The sequence below is a fragment of the Orbicella franksi genome, chromosome 2 (assembly GCF_964199315.1).
Source record: "Orbicella franksi chromosome 2, jaOrbFran1.1, whole genome shotgun sequence".
In the NCBI taxonomy this organism is placed as follows: Eukaryota; Metazoa; Cnidaria; class Anthozoa; order Scleractinia; family Merulinidae; genus Orbicella; species Orbicella franksi.
This window is the reverse complement of record NC_138146.1, coordinates 34,197,174-34,222,283: the sequence shown is the minus strand read 5'-3', so window position 1 is coordinate 34,222,283 and position 25,110 is coordinate 34,197,174. Positions and strand designations below refer to the sequence as shown.

General features: G+C 39.3%; 4 protein-coding genes and 1 pseudogene across 5 annotated transcripts; 3 read left to right on the top strand and 2 right to left on the bottom strand.

The window, feature by feature from the left end:
* The first annotated feature begins 436 nt into the window (after positions 1-436).
* Positions 437-5,122, top strand: LOC145479463 (uncharacterized). The gene is made up of 2 exons (XM_081457834.1): positions 437-1,523; positions 3,738-5,122. The coding sequence occupies exons 1-2, from the start codon at positions 1,126-1,128 to the stop codon at positions 4,309-4,311; spliced, it is 972 nt and encodes a 323-aa protein (XP_081313960.1). The 5' UTR covers positions 437-1,125; the 3' UTR covers positions 4,312-5,122.
* Positions 5,123-5,252: 130 nt separating this feature from the next.
* LOC145479464 (proteasome subunit beta type-4-like) lies at positions 5,253-11,315 on the bottom strand. Its single transcript, XM_081457835.1, has 9 exons — positions 10,912-11,315; positions 10,567-10,643; positions 9,519-9,648; positions 9,132-9,215; positions 8,026-8,088; positions 7,659-7,740; positions 6,531-6,647; positions 5,772-5,860; positions 5,253-5,405 (listed from the first exon to the last, which is right to left on the bottom strand). The coding sequence occupies exons 1-9, from the start codon at positions 11,046-11,048 to the stop codon at positions 5,393-5,395; spliced, it is 792 nt and encodes a 263-aa protein (XP_081313961.1). The 5' UTR covers positions 11,049-11,315; the 3' UTR covers positions 5,253-5,392.
* A 70-nt stretch (positions 11,316-11,385) lies between these two features.
* LOC145479461 (vacuolar protein sorting-associated protein 72 homolog) lies at positions 11,386-14,664 on the top strand. The gene is made up of 2 exons (XM_081457833.1): positions 11,386-12,506; positions 12,914-14,664. The coding sequence occupies exon 1, from the start codon at positions 11,386-11,388 to the stop codon at positions 12,394-12,396; it is 1,011 nt and encodes a 336-aa protein (XP_081313959.1). The 3' UTR covers positions 12,397-12,506; positions 12,914-14,664.
* A 6-nt stretch (positions 14,665-14,670) lies between these two features.
* LOC145479460 (uncharacterized) lies at positions 14,671-20,593 on the bottom strand. 2 transcript variants are annotated; one of them, XM_081457831.1, is made up of 2 exons: positions 20,510-20,593; positions 14,671-17,638 (listed from the first exon to the last, which is right to left on the bottom strand). In XM_081457831.1, the coding sequence occupies exon 2, from the start codon at positions 15,857-15,859 to the stop codon at positions 14,837-14,839; it is 1,023 nt and encodes a 340-aa protein (XP_081313957.1). In that variant the 5' UTR covers positions 15,860-17,638; positions 20,510-20,593; the 3' UTR covers positions 14,671-14,836. The 2 variants fall into 2 exon arrangements, with proteins under 2 accessions (XP_081313957.1, XP_081313958.1); XM_081457832.1 differs by lacking the exon at positions 20,510-20,593 and having other exon boundaries at positions 14,671-15,893; positions 17,582-17,629.
* LOC145473619 (uncharacterized) lies at positions 20,446-22,843 on the top strand (annotated as a pseudogene).
* Positions 22,844-25,110: the final 2,267 nt, after the last annotated feature.

The window sequence follows — 25,110 nt, the reverse complement described above, 5'->3', positions numbered from 1 at the left end:
ATTTATCTTTTACCATACCTCGCCCTCAGTGTCGCCGTCGACACTGCTTTAGGACGTTATTCAGCGCCCAAAATGATTTAAAAAAAAAAAAGTTGCCATGCAGTTAGATAAAGATCAACTTTTGCCAAAAAAGCAAAAAAGTGGGGTGTCACTGTCGGCTTGTTTTTGATATAGGGTGCAATGAAGACCATGGGTTTTTAGAAGGTTTCGCTATTTTAAGACAATCTTGGCTTACAACTATCGGCAATAAAGAAAGCTACATTAGTGAAATTTAGATCAGGTAAACGTACTCAGCTCAACACAACTAAGTATATTAAGTAAACGTTTGCAGCTGATATCGTTCTTTGAGGTAGAATAGTCCTTGATAAAGATTATATACATATTAACCCAGTGGCGGATCTAGGGGAGGGCCCCCCGGGGGGGGGGGCGGGTCCCCCCTTAGCCTTACCCGTCCACATTCGAAGAACACTTCGGTTATGTTCACGAGAACAAAAAAGGCGATATATTTGTAACTTCTCGAGTTCAGATTTTTTCGTTTATTGTCAAAATGGAGAAAATCAGCAAAGGAAGTGATCTATGAAAAGGAAAGAGGGGATCACCTACCATTAAGAGAGTAAATTGCAGGTGAGGTTAACGTAACCGGTACCATGCTTATATTTCTTCCTTAGCACGCGTGCTTGATGTATGACGTGGCGAGAGGTGGCGCAGTAAGGATGTGCAGAAACAATTATGGGCGCGAACGTCCTTACGGTCCTCAATCCTAGTAATGATAGGACACTTGACATCATTCTCGACCCCAGACCTTCACTTTTTTGTAAAAGGCGGCGGGGTTGAGGACGGCTTACCAAGGGCTGTTGAAAACTGCTTCGTCATGCTGCTTTGCATGTAACTCATTGATGATTCAGGAAGCATAGTGAGTATAGTACCCCTCATTGGTAGAAATAGAACTGCACAATCTTGATTGGTGAATCGTCTTAAGAGCATGATGTAACCAGTGACTAAAATAGGTTGAGTGAAGTGATATGACTCACTAGCTTATAATATACATTTCCAGCTTCTAGAAGTAAACGCCTTCTATACTTGTGACTACATCGATTCCTCAGAGCAGTTTTCCCATTAAAGAGCATGGCAAACGCTTCTGTAAAGTTACCCGATGACGGAAGATATGTTCGTTACCACAAGTACGAGTCCATTCGTATAGAGTGGTGTAATCATTTCAAAAACAAGTATGCTAAACAAGAGCATATCGTGGAGGCTTTCTTCAAAAATTTCCATCGTAACCACCGAGGATTTCAATTCGTTGTTGCTGAGCTGTTTGATGGGACAACTCACGTTCTTGTCGAGTCAGGAAAATATCTCAAGATCAAAGAAGAACTGGAGAAGATAACAGGAAGGAGCTTGCCCGATGTGTCGAATGTCTCGGACGTGAAGGTGAAGGAGAAAGCAAGATCATTTCACGACTCTCAATCTCACAGGGATTTTTCTCTCTCCCTGAAGAGGGCGAATGACAATATCAAAGCAAGGTAAGGCGATCAACATATCACAAGTTTTGCGCTTATGACTTCTGTATAAGTACAAATAACCGGTCATGAGTGCCGATGACAACGACATATTTAAGCTACCGTGTGTAGTAGTTTTTCGCCGAGTGTGTTCAATTAGTAACGATGACTGTTAGCACAACTGGACAAAGTAAAATGTAGTACTCCATTTTGTTCGCTCTTGTATGTAAGAGATTACATACAAGTTCGCTGCCATATTTTGATAATTTTTAGTTCACTGACATTTTCTTCTCCGAGACTATTCATACGTAATGTTCCCGTGTATATTTTGAGAAATGATAGAAATCAATAAAATTATTATTATCTCTTCCTCCGGCGCTACTGAACGTTCGCCCCTAATCTCAAAATGTTGTTAAAACATTTTCTTCAACAACAAACCCAAACATTTCCGATAACTTCAATAAAAAACCGACCTTCAGTTCTCGCTTTTCTGAGAAACAGCATCACGTGCACTCGTAACAGTTTTCCTGGAACTGGAGAAGGGTATTTTAATAATTAATTAAACAGAAAGAAGTAGAAAAAACTTTTTATTTGACGCAAGAAATGTTCATTGAGGACTAATTTTTTCATTGACCAAAAGAGCTATACGTTATACAGTAAATGCATGAGCCTCAGTGTTAAAGAAACAAACTTCTCCATCACAGACTCTGCCTCAAAATTAGCAAATGTCTCACACCCTTTCGCAGAAAGCTGTATAAATAGTTGATTATTTCTTAGAAAACGGCTAATGTCAGTAAATCCTTCCTCGAATTTGTAGTTTTTCAGCAAAAAAAGGTCTGAGTTCACACGCTCATGACAAACTGAACATAAAATCTCGAGAATATGTTCTGGGGTTTTATTATTATTTTTTTAGTAGTCTTGAATTGTTTTCGTCGATGGGGAGAGAGACAAAGGGATTACTATCAGAGAGTATTTTGGGTTTCAAAAATGTTTGTGCAGTCTAACCTACCGTGAGCGCTAACGGAAGGTGGTCGCTTACGAGAGGTTCAAACAAAAGAAAATTTCAAACTTTTAGCTCTTAAAGTGGTCGCGGTCGCCTACGAGAGGTGTCGCTTACAAGAGGTTCCAAATATAGTGATTTGCCTTGAATACTTTTAGTATTTTGGAAAACTGATCGCTGAGGAGAGGTGGACGCTTTCAAGAGGTGGTCGCAACCGGAGGTTCGACTGTAATTATATTTTAGAAGCGATCCCTTGTTTGAAAACTTTAAGGCACAAACAGGTAACGCGCACGCAAGTAAAACTCTTTAAACATGACAATAAGAAACGCAAAACGATCGAGTACTACTGTCGTTAAATAAAAATAAACAACAGAATTTTCTGAGGACACTCAAACGACACTCAACTACAGACCACATTCTAGAGACCTTTTCATCAGAATTATCTATATCCTCCTTTTAGAGCTAAAGCTAAACATACTGAACCTATGGGCTTATTATCGACACTATTCTTGTCTCAGAGATTTACAGGGTTTGTTATTGGGAGATGTTTGTTAGCACAATTGATCACGGTGCTTGAAGAAATGTTATCAGATGAGTGTGAACAACACAACCTATAGTGGCTCTTCGAAAACATAAGGAAATAAACATAGCAATCTAATCTTGCTGCTTATTTGCCCTGGGCCGCTTAGCTTTACCTAACCTTAGTTTTGTCACTCACAATCTAAACTAAGGCACATCATATGGCGGTTTAGCATAAGTTCAACATCGATATGTCGCATTGATTTGCGAGTAGACCTCACGCGTGGCGTTAGTTTAGTTCAAATTAATTTATGCTAGTCATAATGATATTTTTAACAACGTTCCCAACTACTTTTGTAATCGGTTGCATCTACATCGCCTAATTTTTTGTATTGCTAGTCCTATCGTTTCGCTCTGTCCTGTAATATATAAATCACGATATTGCTTCCAACCAGCCAAGTTTGTGTTCTCTTTCAGCGAGTTTCAGTAAAAGCAGGATTTCGTGTTTGCACGTGTTTGACTGAGTAATAAAGCCGCCTACGCTGTAAAATTAATTTTCCAACCTGTAAATTAATTTTCTAACGCAGAGTCTTGAAATTCAGTGGCTAGGAAGTTGAAAAGTGGTTCGAACGCTGTCGGAGTAGTAAAGGTTATATACTGTTTTGAATTAAAACTATTTTTCAAGGCTAAAATACAGTTTGTATTCATCGCTATTTCAGGAGAAAGGATGATGCCAAAAAGAGTGTTGGCCAACTACGCCGCTTCCTGCAAACTAAACCAAACGCGCGTATGATGGCGTTTGATGTGGAAACGTATGAAAATGACCACAGCGTAATTCTTGAAATCGGCTTCGTCGTCTGTTCCTTGGCTAAACCAGAGGGCAACGAGAAAGCATTTCATTTTATTATCACAGAAAACAGCCATTTTGTAAACAGGGATTACGTTCCTGATAACAGAGAGAAGTTTAGCTTTGGTACTTCAGAGCGCATGTCCCTGAAAGAAGCCGCTGGAAGGTTCATGCAGCATATCAGGGATGTGGATTTCTTGGTGACTCACTCGGGAACCAATGATGAAGCGTACCTTGCCAGTTCCGGCATCTCGCTGGAAGGAAAACCCATGTTTGATACTCAGCTCCTTGCCTTAGCACTGCTGACCAGCGGAACAGCTGTCTTCGGTCTCAAGCGTCTGCTGAGTGACCTGGCAATTCCGTTTGACGAGAACATTCTTCATAACGGTGGAAACGACGCAGTTTACACCATGAAGGTGTTTCTTGCTCTCACCAAGAAGATTTAACAAACCTTTCGTTTTAACTAAAACACATGGAAGCATTGTAAGGTGACAATACACACGCAGTCCTGTGTTAACAACGCGTTGCTTAATTTGAAATAGAACACGAATAGCATATGGAGACATTGTAAGGAGTTGCTAATACACACGCTGTTGTCTTCTTAAGTGAACTATTGACTTTTAGTTGTCTGAACTTTCAAAACTCTTGCTTACTAAGTAAATTTTAAGGAACATTGATAAAACTGTTGACAGCTAGTATCGGCAACATTATAAATTTATACCAAACTTGCAAGAATTTTTATCATGTATTAACATAAAACACGTTACTGATTTTAACCTTTTTTCGTCAACATTGAATTTACTTGAATTCATTTTACGGCTAAAATGCATCCTCGAATTAACAAGCAAGGGTTTTTTTGTAACTGTCCTTTCCACCGTGCAGACAAGACTCTGAATGAATCAAAGGAAGTCATTAGGTCGGGGAGGGGAGAGTGGGGGAAGGGGGAAGGGGGGAAGGGGCCGGGGGGGGGTGTCAACCCTAATTAACGCTGGGAATCAGGCGAATCTCGAACATTTACAGGATAATTTGAGATAACAATATTACATTAACAGATTGCGAAAAAATATCCAAATGCTTGAAGAAAGCACTGCTGGCGACGCATGTCAGCTCCCGTTTCATTAAACTGGAGAAATTTTATCAACTTCCAATCTTTTCTGGCATTGATGTAATTTATTAGCGATTTATTATTTATCGATGAAGCAAATAAGGGCTACAATTCTGACACTTGTTAATAGTCAACCTTATGTAGCAATGATTGCAAGTGAGCAAACTAATAAAAAGAAAATTTATGAAGAAAATTAGATTTTCTAATGTTATAGACGCGACTGCTGTTAATAAAATATACTTTTGGCTGCTCTTTTGCACTTCGATAAGGCTACCAGCAATAATAACACAACAAAGCAATTATAAAGTGTTTCATTATTTTATTGTAACTTTGTTTTGCATGTATATCGTACAGGCACTGAAAAAAAAAAACGACTTAGAGACACACTGAACTGTTCAAAACAATAATAGGATGTTCCAGGTTCACTCGTAGCCTCTGCAAATAACATACAAATGAAAATGCAACACTTAGCAAAGCACTGAACTTGACACACAGTACTGCAAAACTGGCCACTTAACCCTTCGATAAACAACGACAACAAAAACAACAGGAAAAAAATTTACAAAAGGTCAAGGTATAGTCGGGAATTAAGTATTTTGTGAAGAAATTCTATATTTCTTGTCAAAGTCATGGCGAAGTTGGGGTATTATGTATCATACAATGTATGACGCCAAAAATTAAATAACAATAACAATAACAATAACAATAACAATAACAATAACAATAACAATAACAATAGCAATAACAATAACAATAGCAACAATAACAATAACAATAATAATACAAAAAACTGAAACCTACTTGACCATGGGAGCAATTTCCCAGTTAGTCACGGCACTAGTCACTGGTTCAATATCTACACCATCCTTTGTAATTACTGCCACTTCAAACTGAAATCAAAAGAAAAGCATCCTTGCCTCACACTCAAACTACACATGATACCCAGTGAATTCACGGCAATCAACCATGCTGTAACTTCATTACACTATGATGCTCTTGGTTAACCGTGTCACTTCTAATCCACAATTTTTAGTTCCTCCTCTTAGCCTGAATCTCATATAGTCCGAGTCTGTCTGTTTGCTCATTAATTTTGTTCCTCCTGCGAGGAGATAAAGAGACCTCGGGAAATCTACTTGAAGAATCAGCCAAATGTGGTCTTATCTCTTCTTTCGAACAAATCAAATGAACCACATGCGAGCAGCAACAGTAGAGTCTGTCTGTAGAGTAATTTTAAAAGGTACCAGATAGGAAAAAAACTACAAAACGTTTACTACACGTTGCTACTGTGTTAGCCTACAAAAAGAGCTATTTGGCAAGGCAGAGCAAGGCAGAGCAAGGCAGAGAAGGGAGTGTAAGAGCAGTGGACAGGGTTACTCTTTTCTCGCACTCCATCTTCACCAACCAACGTCTGCCCCAATAAGCTTCCTGTTGACAGCCAATAATTACTTCGGACACTGTGATTTCACACCTGACAGACAGCCTTTCAACTATCCACTGCCCACCAGGTCAGTTGAGGTGTTGACTGGATACAAGTAGATAGTGTGTCACTTAGTCACAAACCTTGTTTAGAGATCTGGCATCTCTGTAAAACAAAACTTGTAGACATCTGGTGATCACTTGCCGTGCCTGATCTAGAGACATGCTGGGATTCTTTTCAAATGCATCGCGAAGAATTGGCTAGGGTAAGAAGAACACAATGGTCAGTAGGCATACGAATGCAATTGTCTTAAAAGCGTCACAGCAAAGATGTGTTTGTAAGAACTCAGAAAAAAACACAGTTGTGTCCTAGCCTTCTCCAACATTTTTTTTGTGCTCCCTTTTTTTGCACTGCTCCCCAACTGACTGAACTAACTAAACACCTGAAAGAGGCTAGCTGTGTCAAGAAAGTTTGTGCATTCCGCAGAGATAGCTACAATTGGATTTGATAGGCTTAGGTTTTATTTTGTATAGGATCTTTTATAGAGCGTATGTTTTCTTTTCTTTTGGTTTAACAGTTGGTGTGATGCTTCATCAGATTTACCAGCTCAATAAAGATGATGACGAGATAGGTTGCTTTTAGTAGTGTATGCAATGATACTTAAAGGAATCATAGGTAGTGTTAGCACACTGTTGTTTCATTGAAGGTCATGGTTCTCAACATGACAGAAGAAGAAATTGTGGATTTTGTGTTCACCAGGACTCATGATTTCCCCTTTCATCATGATGGAACTTCATTCAAGCAACAATCCACGCTACCTTTCGACACTGTTGGGGATGCTTAGACTGTATTGAATGAAGAATGATTGAACATTGAACAACCTTTCTTGAAACAGCCATATAATATCACGTTAATACAGTGATGCCAAAAAGGAATACACCAAGGTCTGATTTCAAATTTTCTATATTTTGGCCACATGTAATTTGTAAACACACCCAAGTCACACTCTGCTGCTCAAAACAAGTTACTACCAAACAGGCTTTTAGCCAGGATTTGAAAAGTGGGCATCCAAAATGTGCTTTAGGGTCTGCTCAATTAAATAATTTATAAGGCAACATAAATAATAAAAGGATTTTCTTTTATAAGTAGCCGTCCACAGGACACCTGGACACCCATCTACCTAAGAGCCTGCTAACGAACAAATTTATGAATCTGGACTCATGCCATTTCATAATACAGTCCAAGACATAACAAAGACGACTGACTCTTACCTGTGCCAGGTATGCTCCAAATCCAGTGGATATTGTGGGTGCCTCAAAAGCGATACCAATCTTGTCAACACAACCTAAGAAACTGATATAAACACCAGGAGCAAACTGTCACACAGAGTCCAATAATGCTAAAGCATTACCTTTCATTTAAAGATGGATAAATAAAGCATATTATTTACTTATTATTATTTCACTGGTCCTGGTACATGCACATGCGATATCTCTCTTTGTTGACTACGGCAGTTAACAATAATTACATGCTAGCTGGCTCAGTGAAAAGTCTATACAAAGTGAAAGTAAGTGGCCTTATTGCTCAAGACAGCGATTGTAAAAATCTCTACCGCAGAATGGAAATTGAAACTCCTACCTTTCACCGTTGTGAACACCGCCTATGACAACCTGATTCCACAATGGATCAAACCGTGTACGCCTATAAGACAAAAAGGCACCAATTAAATATTGATATTGTGGTTACAGCTGTATATTTGTATTTTTGGGGATACAGCATATTTCTTTAAGATGGGAAACAGAGTGGGTGTGGAGATGTTACATCCAGATGACTTATTGTAATGATTAATGTATATCTACAAGTACATCTTACTACGATTATCAGTTGAGTAAGACACAACGGAAGTTTGGTGACAAATTTTTGGACTTAAAATTATGGTGTTCTCATGGGCAACTTACTTTGTTTCCATTGGCAACAATATCAACAGCTGGGCATTGCCTGTCGCGTCGCGTACAGTTTCGTGCACTTTGCTGCTAATGACGTCAAAGCTGACAAATTGCCACTGGAAATGGAACCAGTTGCCTGTGACAACAACATGATTTTTACTTTAAAACCCAATGACCAAATTTTTGTCGCGCCTTACTCAACTGATAATTGTAGTTCAACGAACACACCCCGGAGGTCTTCATGTATAGTGTGTATCCAAGGGGATCTTCCCTTGCCAACCAGGGAGAGCTTATAAGCCACATGTTACATGTAAAAAATGCTGTCTAAATCACATGCCAGAACTACTGAATATTAATTTTAATTTTCATATGAGAGCCAGCAGTCGTTTGATCTTTGATTAAAGGCCATCACTAAAACACCAGTAGCAAAAGACAAAAAAACAAACAAAAACCACCACGCCAGCATGAAAAAAAAGACCTTGGCCCATAATTTATGCAGGACTAGTGGATTTTGTGGTCAGACTGGTGGATTACCCACCTAGCTTGCCTGAGGACCAAGTGCATTTTTTTCTGGTTTTTTTGGGGGGGTGGGGGGGGGGGTAAAATTGTTCAAGGAAATTTGAATTACAATCTTGCTGAAGGATATGAAAAAAATAGTTACAGTAATTCCAAATTAACCAATCATGCTAGTAAGAAATGTTTCTGGAACTAGAGAAAATGATGCTTGGGCAAGCTCATTGTAGTTACAGCTTGCCCAAAGAGAAAGCCTGAAAACTGATTTTCTTTGCACTCTAATACCTGTAGTACATGACTCTTGTTAACCATGAGTATATAGACTTTGGTGTGTAGCCATGGCCATCATTTAAACAGGCATCGTCAATACTGAAAGAGATTCAACACAACAATGTTTTTTCAATGAAGAATGTACTTTGCTAATTGCCTGTTATCTCTATACATTTACATGTCTAATCAAAGGTTCCACCATGACAAATTATTACATTTAACAGTTCAAGTTACTAATATATCATCCACAAATACACAAAACATATGGAGGTATTCTTTTTTACTTGACAGTTTTAAAATGGCTAAACAAAACTGGACCACAAATCAAAATTTTCTTTAACATTTTCTCTCAAAAAATGAATGATCCCATTTTAACACATTCAATGATCATTAAGAACTTACACTTTTTGTTCCAGAACTGATTTAAGGTATTGAAAGTCTGCATAGTCTCCTGAACCACCAACAACTGTGTTATTTCCAACAGCTGTCAGTCTTGAAACCTCACGGAATCTTGCAAGAGATCCGTAGGAACCTAAAAGAATGGATTGTCACTAACAAGGTTTCAAAACTGTTTGCATATTAGAAAAAAATGCATATCACTAATATCTGTCATGGAGGAAATATAGAAAAATAAAAAAGAATCAAGTGTCAAGCCACAGTGTTATAACTCCAGTTTCTGTAGCATGAGGATGCCAGGAGTATTTCTACCCTCTCTTGGATAGGATGTTAGTCCATCAGAGGTTTCTCCTCAACATTTTGTCAGACTGTCTCGGGCCAATGTTTTGCTGGTACCCATTTATCAGTACTGCTGCACCCAGGTGTTCAAAGCAAAATTAAGCTGATCCATGATTACATGTAGCATGAATTTTGATTTTTCCCTTTTCTAGCTTTTCAAGTGTTTTTTTTTTAGATGTTTAAATCCTCCAGTTTTGATGTTGATTAATTTCTGGGTCCAAAAACATTACAGTGAACCGCACCTTTATACATAAGCAATTCAAATACAGACCAACTTTTTGCTAGGATAAGTATTTAAAATCAGCTTTCGAGCAACTTGGCCCTACGCAGCCTAGGCAGAGTAATGCACTTTGAGAGTGAAGTGCCACCCCAAAACACAACACAGTGGCCTGGCAGCATAGTTAACTATGCTGGCAGGAACCAAATATGATCTGGATTCCCTCGCAATCACCACTAGGCCACCAAAGCCTGTCACACATTCTGTTACGTATACCAATTTGGAAACTGTTACAAAAGGTCTCTCCAAAGGACAAGGAGGAGTGAACATCTACAGTGCAGTAGACTGCTGATTTTGCATGTTGTTTCAAATAACACCGTCAGCACAAATGTACAGTTACGTATAAGTACATGTAGACTAAGTACAAATTTCCGAGTAATTAATGTTCTGCAAACACAACTTCTTTGGATATTAACATTGCATGATAATATAACTGACCTAATGTATCAGCTGCCATGAGAACACCACCATCAAACTTCACGCCCAGTACAGACGTACCAGTTGTTGTAGGATATCTGGTGAAGGTTAAAAAATAACCAATTTAAGCAAAATTTGAAGACTTTGAAGTAACGTTTTGGCACAATATACTAAGCTGATCTCTGAAATTCATTTTATCTGAGTAAAACACCTCAACGATTTCCAGTTTTCGCCGCAAATACATTGAACAGTATAGTTCCATGAACAGTTTCAAATTTGAAAATTTTATAAAGTAAGCTAAAGCTTATGCTTGCTATGAAGAACTTTTAAATTGCCTCACTCTTGGACCACGTTCTTTATACTTACAAAGTTCTTTTCGCTGGTGAAATTTGCTCGGCAGTTTTAGGGCCATTTTGATTTCCAGGGAAATGGTAAAAAGCGCCTGGAGATGGCCCATTACCCCATAGTTGTTCTTGAAAGCCAGGAATATTCAATGCCGCCATGTTTCTCTTCCTTTTACCTGAGTCATTCCCAGCATGCAATAAAACATAGGTTCTTACTAGGGAGGGGTGAAGTTATGCAAAGCAAGGGTGGGAAAACTTATGAAAATAGGTTTCTTTCTCAGCCATTTCGAGTATCAATTTATCTCGGAGCCACATTACTGTTGTATTATTAGGAAAAATATTTCGAAATTCCATTTTGCAATGGGGATTTTAAAGTTTGCTATGTTACGTATACGCCTTCTGGCTAACAAACCCTGTCCTCCCCTCCCTCGCTGTACCAATCAAAACTTATAAGTCGCTGATATGCGCGGGCTCAAGCACGCTTCGTCTGTTCAAAATGGCGGATGAAGTTGAGAGTCTAGCCAAAGGCAGAGAAACTCGGCGAAATGCTGGGAGTTTGATGTCCAAACTGATAGAAGACGAACAAGACGTTGATGATTTTTATAAGACAGCATTTGGAGGGTTTGAAGAAGAATCAGGCGATGAGAAATACGCAACAGAAGACGAAGAAGTTGATGTCGTTGACTCTGATTTCAGTCTCTCTGAGACAGATGAAGTGATAGATGATCAGGCGGACGAGGAACCAGTAAGAAAGCGAAAAAAGCAGATAATCAAACCATACAGGGCTCCGAAAAAGGATGCAGGAACATCAAAGCCGTCTAGTAAAGAGTCAGACGCAAAGAAACGGAGAAGTTTTGAAGAAGAACCTCGGGAGGGAGTTAGAAAGTCCACTCGAGCGCTTACAGTTGAACGCGCTCAAGCAACGAAGAATCGTTTCAGACAGGAAAAGGAGAAAAAGACACTGCTTAAGAAAACGCAGCCAAAAAAATTCCTCGACATGAGGCGCTTAACACAAGAGGAACTATTGGCAGAGGCTAAAATAACAGAAGAAGAGAATGTTGCTTCTTTACAAGCTTATCACCAGTTGGAGGCAGACAAGAAGAAAACTAAAATCCAGAAGGTGACATTTAAGGGTCCTACTGTCCGGTTTCATTCATTATCTATGCCAGTTCTAGAGGTAACAGAGCCACTGGTGAAAGTTGATGACAATGAGGATGATGAGGTGAATGTGGATTCATCCAGGCGCTGCTGCAGAAATTTTCTGATCTTTACAGATGCAAAGAATTTCCCTGCTGCATACTTCCCCACCAAAAACCCAAAAGTTCCACATAAGACTTATTGCCCTGTCACAGGGCTACCCGCTCGATATCATGATCCCGTCACAGGACTACCATTTGCAAATGCACAGGCATTTAGATACATAAGGGAGCGGTATGCTATGCAAGCCGAGGAAATGAAAGGAAAGACATCAGAAATGGAACAGAGGCGAGGGCGAAAACCTCAATAACTCAAACATCTTTTTTTAAGAATGTTTAACTACATGGAGAGAGAGAAACAAATGGAAAAGACTGCTTGAAATAACTGGCAATTGTATTTAAAACTAGCATGTCTTGAAAAGTTTGGCCATTTTTTGGTGTCTTTTTGTTGATAATCCATCTTATTCTTTCTTAGTCATGCACTTTTTTGTTGCATTTATTTTTTGTATATTTTTTTCTTAAAGGTGTCTTCGTACGTTAGAAAACTATTACTGTAAGGTTTCCATCAAGGTACATGTAAAATAATTATTTGTTCATCAGAAAACAAGATTTGAAGAAGTTTATGACATCAACAATAGAAACTTGTTCCCTAGCTGGCAGGATTTTGCTGTGAATGCTTTTTTCATAGCTCAGCTGCTGATAAAAGCCAAATTCTGCTAGCTAACAGTCCTCTCTTTCGAATAAATTCGGGTGGTCCACCTTTGCAGATTTGTTTGAAAAGTTGAGTAAGTTCCTAACCAACCCCTCTCCTTATGCTTATTATTGTAGGTACTGATGTAACACAGGGTTCCTTGGTTTAAGGAACTGGTTTCATTGGTTTCCCAAGATCCTAGACTAGCAGATGCTGATTAAAAATTTACTCCATCTCAGAGTCAATCAAGGAGTTAAGTTTCTTCCGGAAGCTTTTGCAAGGAAATGTTTTGGTAATTCCTCTTGATGAGTGTTTCTGGAGATAGGCCCCCCAGCCACAATTCCATAAGTTAAACAAAGCCATACATATGAAAATAATAGCAATATGTGCACGTTGAATCACGTGGGTGTCCAATTACAGGTGTCCAATTACAATGTACTTCTTTGTAACTGGATACCGGCAATTGGATTCCTACGTTATTCGCACGTTTATCATAATAATTATAATTTCCTCAAATGTGATTGGCAACAAATCGGACTCCCGCTTCGCGGTCATCCGATTTTGTTTATCACTCGTATGCTTACAGACCGAATTGGACTCCACTCTGTCCTATTACCATTATTAATCGCGTGATTACTCCGTAAACTGCACTTCACTCGACCCAATAACCAGTACCAATCTCACAAAAGTAAGAATACCGGTAAATTTTAATTGTCGCGGAATAAAAGCTAGTCACTTCTTCCCATATCAGCTAAAAGAACGACAAAAACCTGTCAGTTACTTCCTTTTCTTCAGTTTAACATTAGACCCTCGCTAGTTGCAACTTCCGATGACCAAGAACGTTCTCTGATCGCGCGCTAACTTTACCGGCGGTATGTAATACAGTAAGCGGACTAGAAAACTATTTAAAAAAGCACTTTACCAGTTTCATATTGCTCCGTATTAATAAGTCCAATATAAACGTTTTATTTACTATGTGTTTACTCTTTCCTGTCTTATACTAGTTTTCTTTTTATCCTAAAATAAAATTAATGTATTTAGTTCAAGGGCATCAAGAGAATCTCTTGAGGGCATATTATACGTCATTTCCGAGTTACCTTGTGCCTCGGTTTCAAAACGAGTCCTCGTGTAAAACTCTGAAAACGAGCCCGATTTGCATGAAAATAAGCCTACAGATGAAACGTATTTTCATGACAATGGTTTCGCACGAAACACGTTTTGACATAGAGGCAAAGGAAACTGGAAAATGGCCTATTAGTTTACTATATTTTGCACTTTCACTGCACCTTATTTTTAACAATACTGTGTTCATATCGTCAAGTGGAGAAATAAAAACTACAAATAAAAACTACAAATACCTCGAGCCAAACTAGAATTCTCCTAGATTTATTTTTTTTACATTTACTGTAGTTTTACCCTCTGTAGCTCGATTCCTCGATAATTCGAACCCCCGCTAACTCGAAGAGATTTTTCTATCCCTTCAGGTCATTTTCTTTGTAATTCACCCTCGACCTTACTCGAACCGAGTTAAAGTTCTAAAGATTCAAAGCTCTCCAGAATCACTGACATGGGATTGGCTGTAACGCGTCTGAGACAATGAACAGACCGTCCTAAGCAGAATAACTGAAGTCACTCGCTGGAATCAGGTACTATACTGCGGTAGCCAACTATAGCTGTAGCATTCCGTTGTTTCGCTTTATTTTATCTTATTCGGCCTTCAAATGTTATGTGGTTTGCCATGTTGGCAAAATATTTTTTCCAGTTTCACTCTTTCTTTTTTGTAAACTGTTCAGTTTAACGTTTGTCTCACTCGACAGACTAAGCGAAAGAGGGACTACTCGTAGTCTAACCATTTGGAGTTAAGTGACAGTACTGTACTCTGTAGGCATTGGTTTTGTCTTGGCCCGTGCTTTTGCTACGTGCTTTTGCCTCGACGAGAGTTCACATTGATTCATTAGTTTTTTTGTTTTTTTTTTTGGTGATTGGCCGCTGTAATTGATTTGGTTTTGGTTCTACGGCACCCCTCACCCACATATTTAAATTTAAAACTACTCTATAAACTAAGGCATGCACAAAATTCCTTTTTTCAAAAGAGCTCGAAACATCAGCATGATGTAAAATGCGTTATAGCCCGCGTTTTGGAGTTTACAAGAGTCAAACGGGACGTCTAATTTCTTGAGAAGTTCTTCCATGGTGTTGTCTTTTCTGGACTCGGGGAACAGTACAGAATAAAGAGTCAATGTATCAATGATTTCCTTATCGCCAGTGTCTAGTCCTTGGGCTTTCAGAAAATTACGAATATCTTCTGATGATGTTGAATGTGTGATGAGAAAATCCACTCCCGAAATGTTGTCTTGGAGTTTGTTCATTATCTCGGCGAGGCCGGCCATTTCAGAGGTCCCAGCTGCGAAGTCGTCGCATTTTTGGTGCGGAACGTTTTCACTTAGTGAGGGGTAGTTTTCCTTCACGATGTAGACGTGACATTTTTTGCAGTCTTGTTGACTTTCCGTTGAGAAAACCACGCAACCAATCTGAAAGATTTTCTTTGGATCTTGTTCAGAAACCTTCGCATTAAACGCTAAAAATGATGGCGTTTTTTCCTCCATGACCTCGTTTATTCTTTCCAAAAAATACACACCATTAATCTGCCTTTGTCGAACGATGGAACGATTTTTCTGGCGCAGCTGATCGCTGAAAATGTTAAAATCTTTAAGGGATTTAAAGATTCTCATCATTTGCGGTGTTTTTCGCGACACCTTTGATGGTGAAACTTCAGGCAATTTGTCACCCGAATCTGCTGCTTTCTCCATCTTTTCCTTGAAGAATGTATAGCCTTTATAATCAAGGAAAATACCAGCGGTGTGATCGACTCCATAAGCTATCACAAAGATCATTTCTTTCAAATGACGATCAAAGGAGTGAGTGAAGTAATACTTGATTCGCTCATAACAGGCTCTTCCCTTCGCACGACAGGCTTGCACCCAGGTCTCTCTCAATGTCTCGTAGTTGTACATGTATTCAGGACAGTTCTTACATACCATAGTGTATGATAACATATCTCTGTAGTCGGCTCGACGACTCATGCTTGGTCCACAATCGTCTTAAAAACTGCTATATCTGCATAGATAAAACAAACCAAAAACATGATTGTATTACAAACATATCGTGCCATGCCACGGGAAATAATCAGTTGATTTATAATATAACTAGCATAAGAGTGGGCTCCTGGCGTAAGATTGTTTTTGTGACCCGGATGTGAAGACCTTTCTCGCAAACAGTGTCGTACCCTGATCGGCCTTCACTCGCTTTCACACGATGGCGTGTCAGTGAGAAACATCACGTGACAAGCACAAGCCATGGCAGTTTCCCGCGCTTGCCCCAGTTCCTGAATATTAGTTAACGAGCAGCCCTAAAATCATAACGAATACTAACGAAATCGACTGATATTTAGCCAATACGATGTGTACCTGCACTCCGCCCCCCGGAGGCAAAACGGGAGTTTAGACAATACGTGTTAATTATACATAAATTTTCAGATATAATTTTCTCTGTCCTTGCTTGTTTATAGAATGCTGTGATGGTGACCTGTGGTCAATATCAAAATATTTAAACGATCTCAGCTCTCGAGTTATTCAGCTCGGCGTTTCTGGAAAACAAAATTGTTTGCTCGAGTCACGCCTCAATCGATATCCATTCAGTCCTCCAGATGGAATGTAGGAAACCATGACAAGCCACAACGAAAAAAGAACAAAACAAACACACACACAAAACAAAAATTAAACAAAATAAACGAACAAACAAACAAACAAAAAAAGCTATCGAGCGCATGGTTTTGAAAATTTATTTTCTGGCTGGCCGGTCTCAAGAAAGAAGTAAAGTTGCTCCTGTTCTCAGGATGAGTTCGTCAGCAGCACTGGATCGAAGCCTTTACGTTTCTTGCGGCTTCTTCGAGATGAACAAGGTCTATTACTGCTTTAATTGAGGGATAGAACGCAACTCCGTAGCAAGTTACCTCACAGAAGTTTTGTCACGTTTTGTTTTTCTTACTGTTCTTTGATGTTCATTGATGCTTGTAGCCTTTGGCGGACTTGGCGGTTAATGCTGGCGGGGTGTGATCGAGCCAGGCTCGACCTTCCAATCTATAGCGCCGAAAACTCGAAAGACGGCTACCTTTCTACGTTTGGAGAATATTCAAAATTAAAACGCTGTGAGGACGCTGATCATGAAATCTCAAACTACTAACTCGCCAAACTTGGATCAGTTCCTGTCGTTATAACAATTCAAACAAGTCGAGAATTAAACTTGCCGCGGTACACAGCATAACCTGCACGAGAGTGCCCCTCCCTGACTAATCCTCCTGCCATAATCAGTAATCTTAAGTGGCATATATAGTTACATTTGCTGTTGGCGTTGAAATTGAAGAAATACCGGCCCTCCATATTGGTCAATAACTACAGGAGTATCGACTTCCACAATGGCGATCGCGAATCGAATCTAAAGTCTTAATTTGTTTACAGCGTTATTAGCCAGTAGATGTACTAAACGGAATACCTCAAAGACTTAGTGCAATACAACTCGATGTTTAGCTACTGAGACTGTTCATCGATGCGAAATAAATTCCTTAGCTAAAAGCGGTAAATTCTCTTTGCTTCTCGAACACTTTACGAGTTCAAGCTATTTGTCAAGGTCGCCCTCAAAATATGCAGGGAATGATTTTTCAATTAATTATCGTACTATCCACTTTGTGTGCTTCTAACCCTCGATTTGGTTGTCATCAAAAAAGACACGTACTAAAATACACTTACCTCAAAGCACAAACATTAACACATACAAGTTTCAATGGTAGTGGTAAACTCTTACATCTGGGAACAGAATAAAATTACAAATGCATTTTCAGCATGGTCAATTTGATGCCTGGTTTGTTTTAAATAGATTCAAGCTCATTTGACTTTAAAAGTCCTTTTTGTCTTAATTTTACCCAGCATTGTCTTTTGTTGCTTCGTCCTTTGTGTTGAAAAATAACTTAGCAAGGATTAAATTACAGCGTTAAGCAAGCATATCAAAGGAGAATAGTCCTTTTGCAACAGCAAGTCTGGAAGAGGTACGTTACCCGGAAACTAAAAGACAGACAGCAATTAAAGCGATAACAAAGTAAAAGACCCTCAAAAAAACAAAATATAAACAGAAAAGAAACAAAAACGAAATAAATCGCTAAATTAGAATAGTAGGCTGCTGCGATCGACTTAAAAATTTGTATCAAAGAATTTTAATATGAGCAGAGGACAGGAAGCATCCTTAGTGTGCACTAATTCATGTTGAGAGGTCGCGCCACGTCATACATCAAGCGCGCGCGCCAAGGAAGAAATATAAGCAACTACATCGCTTGATACCGGTTGCGTTAACTTCACTGCAGTTTACTCTTTGGTGATCCCTTCTTTTCCCTTCATAGCCGTTACTTTCTTTCCTGATTTTCTCCATTTTAACAAAAAAACAAACAAACAAACAAACAAACAAACCAAAAAAAAAAAAAACAAACAAAAACAAAAACAAAAAAAAATCTGTACGCAAATATTTCGCCTTTTCTGCTCTCTTGCAACCGAAGTTTACTTCGAATGTGGGACAAGCTAAAATGTATTCTTTTTCAAGGCCTATTCTACCTCAAGGAAAGACATCAGGTGCAAAAGTTTACTTTATAAACTTAACTGCGTTGAATTGAATACGTTTACCTGATCTACATTCCACTAATGTAGTTTCTTCTACTGCTGATGGTTGTAAGATAATATCATCTTAAAATAACGAAAGCTTCTAAAAATGCGTGGTCATCAATGTGTCTTATTTCGAAAACGCGCACGGTGATTCCCCATGTTTTAGTCTTTTTCCCAAAAGTTGATCTTCGATTTTTTTGCGTGGCAAGTTTTAAAAAAATCTTTAGGTGGGAACATTTTGGGCGCGCACGTCCTTAACTGAAGAACCTCATTTTAGTTCTAAAGAGGTCACTTGAGTTGTTTTTAGTTTTATTGAAAATGAAAAAGAAATATTATTTCTCAATTGCAATATTTATTGGATGTCGCACTTTTACTTTCGTCTTTCAAAGAACACTTCATAAGCTCTTAGCAGTTATACGTTTGTTCTTTTAAGGAGTGAATGTCAAGTGAAAAATGTAAATTTTGTGATACCTTATGAGCATCAAAATGCAAAATGATGCTAACGTGTTTACTGGCTGTTCAGCTTAGGAAATTCTGTGAGTAAAAAACTCACTTCAATTCAGAATTCGTTTCCAGTCAGTCGCCGCCATCTCTTTGTTCGCCTAACACCAGCAATAGTTTGCAGGTTTCCATAAATAACACTATGTTCACGCAAAATAATTAGTCTTAGTTATTCTAATCGGATGCAAACAGCTGGCATGTACACAGCTAGGAAAACAAGTAGCTTAATTTAAATAAATATTGGAGATTTAAACGCTCGAAAATTAGTCTACATCTGTAGAGGGAGGACAAAATAAACAGTTTTCTTCACTTTCATTTTTGAATTAAAACGGAGTTTGCGTAGGTGTAATTGTACAGCACTGGAAACACCGTAAATTCGGATACGTGTAATACGACTTTAATTTTAATCACGATAATTATTATTCTTCCCTGTAAACTTGGCTATGATAAATAAGTACATTTTTGGCTTTTACATCACAAAATCTGATTAGTTCGATTTATCACTTTATATAGAGGCTGCAATTTGAAATGAAGTTTTATTCCAGCTGAAGTCAACAATCTTATCCTTTATCCATGAACACTACAAATTATTGCTATCTTCAAAATACATTTTAAAATGAATACGTTGTTTTATTTTTAACGCTGTTCATGTTAGATGTATAGGAAAGCGATAATATTCAATGATTGTTTACCTTATATTAGCCGGCTAAAGACCCAGGTATAGAAGGTTAGCCATTTTGCCATTTCGGTAAAAACCAGATATAAACATCCAGCTTAAAGTAGGCTGTACCTGTTTGTGCAGTCGGGCTTTGTATAACAAAGTATTTTTGAGGCAATTCTGTGCACTTGTGGCGAGTGTGAAAAAGGAAATTTATGTCATCTTACTTTTAGCCGCTCAGCGGGATTTTATCTTCTGCTATTGTTTTAGTTTTCACGTGAATTTAAATGACTGTCGCCAATAAATCAACAAAAAATTATACTATCGATATTTAGACTCTGATATTGCCTTAACCATATTTCAGAGCAAGTCAATAATCGAATGATTCGCTGTGCAGCGATAACTATTTGATTGTTAAATATCATCCTTGCAAAATATCTCATTTGTACTTACTTGCGATCGCCCACCGTGGGATAAAGCCTCATGCCAGCTTCAACAGGCGGATTTTAATTATAAAATATGGAAAACTTTTGCCAAGTAATATTAAAGGGGGCGTGATATTTCAAATGTAAATAATTTGTAGTTGCACAAAACACTGGTTAAAGGTTTTGCTTGTGCTCACGCTCGCGCCATTAGTAAAAACAGACTTAAAGAAAAGCAGCTTTTCTATGAAAAGGAATTCAAAACGTTTCTGCTGAAAAAATCTATTAGCATCACAAACTGCATCTCGCTTCCAGATAGTCATTGCAATTAGACGAATTAAAATATGACTTTTTTCGTCTGTAATCAACAACACGTGGGTGTCATGGCGGCCGGATGTACCATAGCATGCTCGCTAAAACTTTTACTAATTTTAGCTACTGTTCTACCTGTTTTTCGAGATGATGCCCTCACAAGGAAGGAAGAAGTTCCTACCGCCCTGTTGAAGGGCTCGACACTGCCCTTTGTGCGGGGATTAGCCTGCAACTCGACTGTTTATCCAAATTGCAGGTTTAAACATCGTGGCAAATGTTTTCTGTCATGTAGAGTGCAATACACGGCCAAAGGGACAAGCAGTTTTAACTTGGACAGACACTTGCTGTCCTGTGGCGATATAGCGACTAATCCTGGACCTAAAGGGACGAAAACTTCACCGAAATATCCTTGCGGGGAATGTCAGAAAGCAGTAAGAAACAACCAGGACGCCATTTTGTGTATCACCTGTAACAAATGGTCGCACGCCAAATGTCTACCAATGTCTTGTCCTATCTTTCAATACTATCTAGAAAGGCCTGACATTGAATGGTGCTGCCCCGCTTGTGCTCTTCCGCCATTAAGTGATTCTTTCTTCGTAGTAGACTCGGAAGGTGAGGCATTATCCAGTATAATGGAAACCAATCCACCGGAAAGTGATCAAGAGAGATCAGTACAAGACAACGCTGCCGAACAGCTGCTGTCTGAAGACGAGGAAATCATTGCGGATAACGTTCAGCTAGAACTTTTAAGGAGATATCATGGTAAGGATCTCTTAATTGCCGATCTGAACATTAACAGCATTCAAAACAAATTCGAAGAACTTGAACTCAGGAGGAGTACTATCAAGACAATTTGCGCTCACATAATGTTTATCAGCGAAACAAAGATTGATGCAAGCTACCCGATAGCCTGCAAACGCAGACGTATTTCCGGCTGTCACTTGGTTCCGCCGAAAAATAACGTCCGCGAACCCGAGCCAGAAAACGATTTCTGTGACGTAGGAATTCTAAACCAATCACAGTTTAGCTCAAATAACCCCAGAACTACTGCGCGAGGTATTCGCTGCGAGGAGCACTTGAGTTTCATTCTATCATGGAATCTGATTGGCCAAGAAGAAACAAAAGTCATAACGTCACAGAAATCGTTTCCTGGCCCGGGTTCGCAGACGTTATTTTTCGGCGGAATCAAGTGACAGCCGGAAATACGTCTGCGTTCGCAGGCTAGCTACCCGAATGCTCAGTTTACTATACCGGGTTATTCCCTTAATCGTAATGACAGGAAGAAAGGCGGTGGTGGAATTATGGCTCTAATATCAACATCACTCAGTAAGAAACGGCTTAAGCTCGAGAAGAATTTCAAGACATTGGAAATCATTGCTTTTGAGGTTAAGACAGAAACAGGCAATATGGTAATTATCGGTATTTATCGTCCCCCGAAGGCTTTATGCGGTGAATACCGACTGTTACTTGAAAATGAACTCAGTGAAGTTTGCAATTAGGCAAGTTTACAAAGCAACTTTGTCGTAGCCATTGGCGACCTGAATCTGGACAGAATGCGCCTGACAAACCTGAGGGCAAATTACTAATGGATTTAGAAGTCAAACAAGGTTTTCAGTGCCTAATTACTAAGCCAACATGAACAAGGATCGAAAAGCGCGGAACAACAATAACAAAGAGTCTTATTGACGTGTTACTCAGCAACAGACCTGAAGTTTTTCGGTGTTCAGGCAACTACTATCCCTGCCTGAGTGATCACGCCCTCATTTATGAAATCCTAAAGCAGAAAATAAATCCTAACAATCCTAAATTTGTCACTTTCAGAAGTTACAAGAACTTGACTCTGCTGTTTACAAGCAGCTTTTGTCCTCGTCACCTTGGCACATATGGCAATTGTTTGACGAAGTTGACGATCGAGTACATGTCTGTAATGTGCTAATTAATGACATACTGGATGAAGTGGCGCCTGTGAAAAGAATGAGAGTGCGTGATAAGGACGTTCCATTCCTTACATCCGAATGGAAAAAAGCAATCAGGGCCAAACGAAAGGCCACGGCAAGGTATTTAAAAAACAAGACACCGGAAAACTGGGAGCTCAGACGAAGATCTAGGAACGAGGCAACTAAACAGAGAAGGACAGCGATAAAGGAATATTGGAGGAAAAAGGCAGAGGACTTGAAAAACAACCCAATGGTGTTTTTCAGGACTTTCAAACCTTTCTTAAGTACAAAGGGCTGAACAGAAAGAGAAGATATTCATTTAAATGTGAATGGAAATGTGATAAAAGACCAAAAGCAAGTTGCGGAAGTACTAGTAGAGCATTTTGCTACGTTAGCAGAAGGAATAGGAGGTGCGGCAGTTGAGCGTAATTCAATGGAAGATTTCAAAGATCACCTTAGTGTTCAAAAGATCCAACGGGAGTACGGGAACTCGACGCAAACCATCGAAATCAAACCTGTTACGCAAGGGTAGGTTCTCGCTGTTCTTGAATCGCTGAACATAAACAAAGCTACTGGCAGTGACGGTATTCCATTTAAGGCCCTGAAAATAGGAGCGCAACAGTTGTCCAAACCACTCACGACCCTTTTCAACTCGTGTCTAAGTAATAGTGTGTGGCCCAGTGCTTGGAAGAAGGGGGACTGGACCCCGGTGTACAAAAAAGAGGACAAGCTTTCTAAAGAGAACTACAGGCCAATTACCATCTTTCCATGTGTAAACAAAGTTCTGGAAAAACTGGTGGGTCAACAGATAGCCGCAGGTTTTGACTTCCGCATGTATGAAAACTCGACTGCATATCGTAAACATCACAGTTGTGAAACTACCTTGATTACCCTGGTTGAGGCATGGAAGAAGGCAAGGGACGAGAGTCTTGTTGTGAACATCCTTTCCACTGACATGTCAAAGGCGTTTCACTCCCTGCACCCACCATTGCTATTGAGTAAGGACGGACTTATACAACTCCTGACACTTTGACACTTTAATAAAGTTCTCACTCACTCACTCAGTCACTCAGTCACTCACTCACACAACGGCCTAATAAATATTGATTGGCAAAAGCCGTTGTTATCCGTGATTTTATCATATGGAAAACAATGCAACCGACCAAAACAGAACAATCGCTACAAAGGAAAAAAAAGTGAGCGAGATTCATCCACAAACGCTAGCCGTTCGCGACACACTTTACGTCTTTTAACCTTTTCTTACTATTATATCACATCTGACGGGGAAATAAGTTTAGCTGATGTATGGCGACATTCCTATTTCGGTTTTGTCATTGCTCGGTCTATTGCAAACAAGTATTTGTTCAACGCCGGTAAATCATGGGTACGAGTAGTTGTTGGTCTATAATTGGCTGAAATCTTTTTCATGAAAACCAACAAGAAGGAGGGCTGCAACAAGGTGCATTTACGAGAGGTTTCGGGCGTGGCCCGAGGGATGTATCGTAGAGGGTTGTATAATATGTCTAACTTAGGTGAGTCTAGGCAAAGCTCCTGTGAGACTCCCTCATTCAAGCAGGAAAAGGACGAAAAAAAGGGAGCTTAGCGAACACGACGGCTGACTACCACAACATCGATGCAAGCAATGAATTTATTATCTAGATGTATGCATGCGGTGCGTCATTTAAAATTGATAAGCACTGAGCAAATCGGCAAACTAGAGCAGTGCCCCTCAGAATTACGGACCACCTTAGAAACCATTCTGAATGTTTTTCAATTCTGTTCATCAAGCACAGGCCAGTTTGCCCAACATCGTATGGTTATCTAGGTTGGACGAAAAATATTTTGAAAACGGAGCTTTTCGAAAACGATGACATTACGATAGTGACGTGATTCCCCTGCACAAGTTTTCCTCAAACACAAATCCAAAATGATGGTGATTGTTGGGTTTTCAATTTCATTTCTCCTGTGTAGTGTGGATGGAAAAGATTTGACGCTTTTCCAGCATGAAAACGCCGTTTTCAAATATTCCGGTGTTGTGTGGACAGAAAACATTTGATACGTTTTCAGAGTAAAAGCACGGTTTTCAAATTTCTCCGGCGTAGTGTGAACGGGGCGTTAAACAGATCCGTCATAAAACAAAAAATCGCTGTTAGTCATGCAGGCTCGTGCAACTTTTAGGACACAGGTCAGCATGTGCGACGTAGTTTCTCTCTGTACGTTGTTTAGGATCGATTTCCACCGCTTTCTCAAGTCCTGTAATCGAGGCTATACAGTTTTAGAGACCGGAGAACAACAACGTAAGCACAACTAATCAGTAAAAGGGTGCCATGAAGTGGAGTCTTCAATTGCGCGACATTAATTTTCGCGTTAACTTTTTCCATGACAGGTTTTAATTTTTCTGTTTTTTTTTCATCAATGGCAGAAATTGCGAAAATTAAGTCGAGCGCACATAAGTAACCTTAAGGAATAAATGAAAAAATTTCCAGAGTGGTAGGGGAGCAATTCGATCAATCGGTGCATTGCACCAGGCATGTTTCACGATATCTTCAATATAGCCACCCAGCTGCAAACGGTTAAAAAACTAACGACGAATTTCGTGAAATATATGGGTGCATCTCAGAGTTAGGATGACTATACAAGTAAGAGTACCTGTGTTCCAGCAGTATTGTTTGTGCCAGAAAGCTTGTATTAACTGTGAACTGCTAATAATCATATACAGGTTAGGTTTATCAACTTGCTTGAGCTGCAAGAACCCCGCGTTGTTCACTGATAGGCTGAACTATGTTAAAATTACTCGAG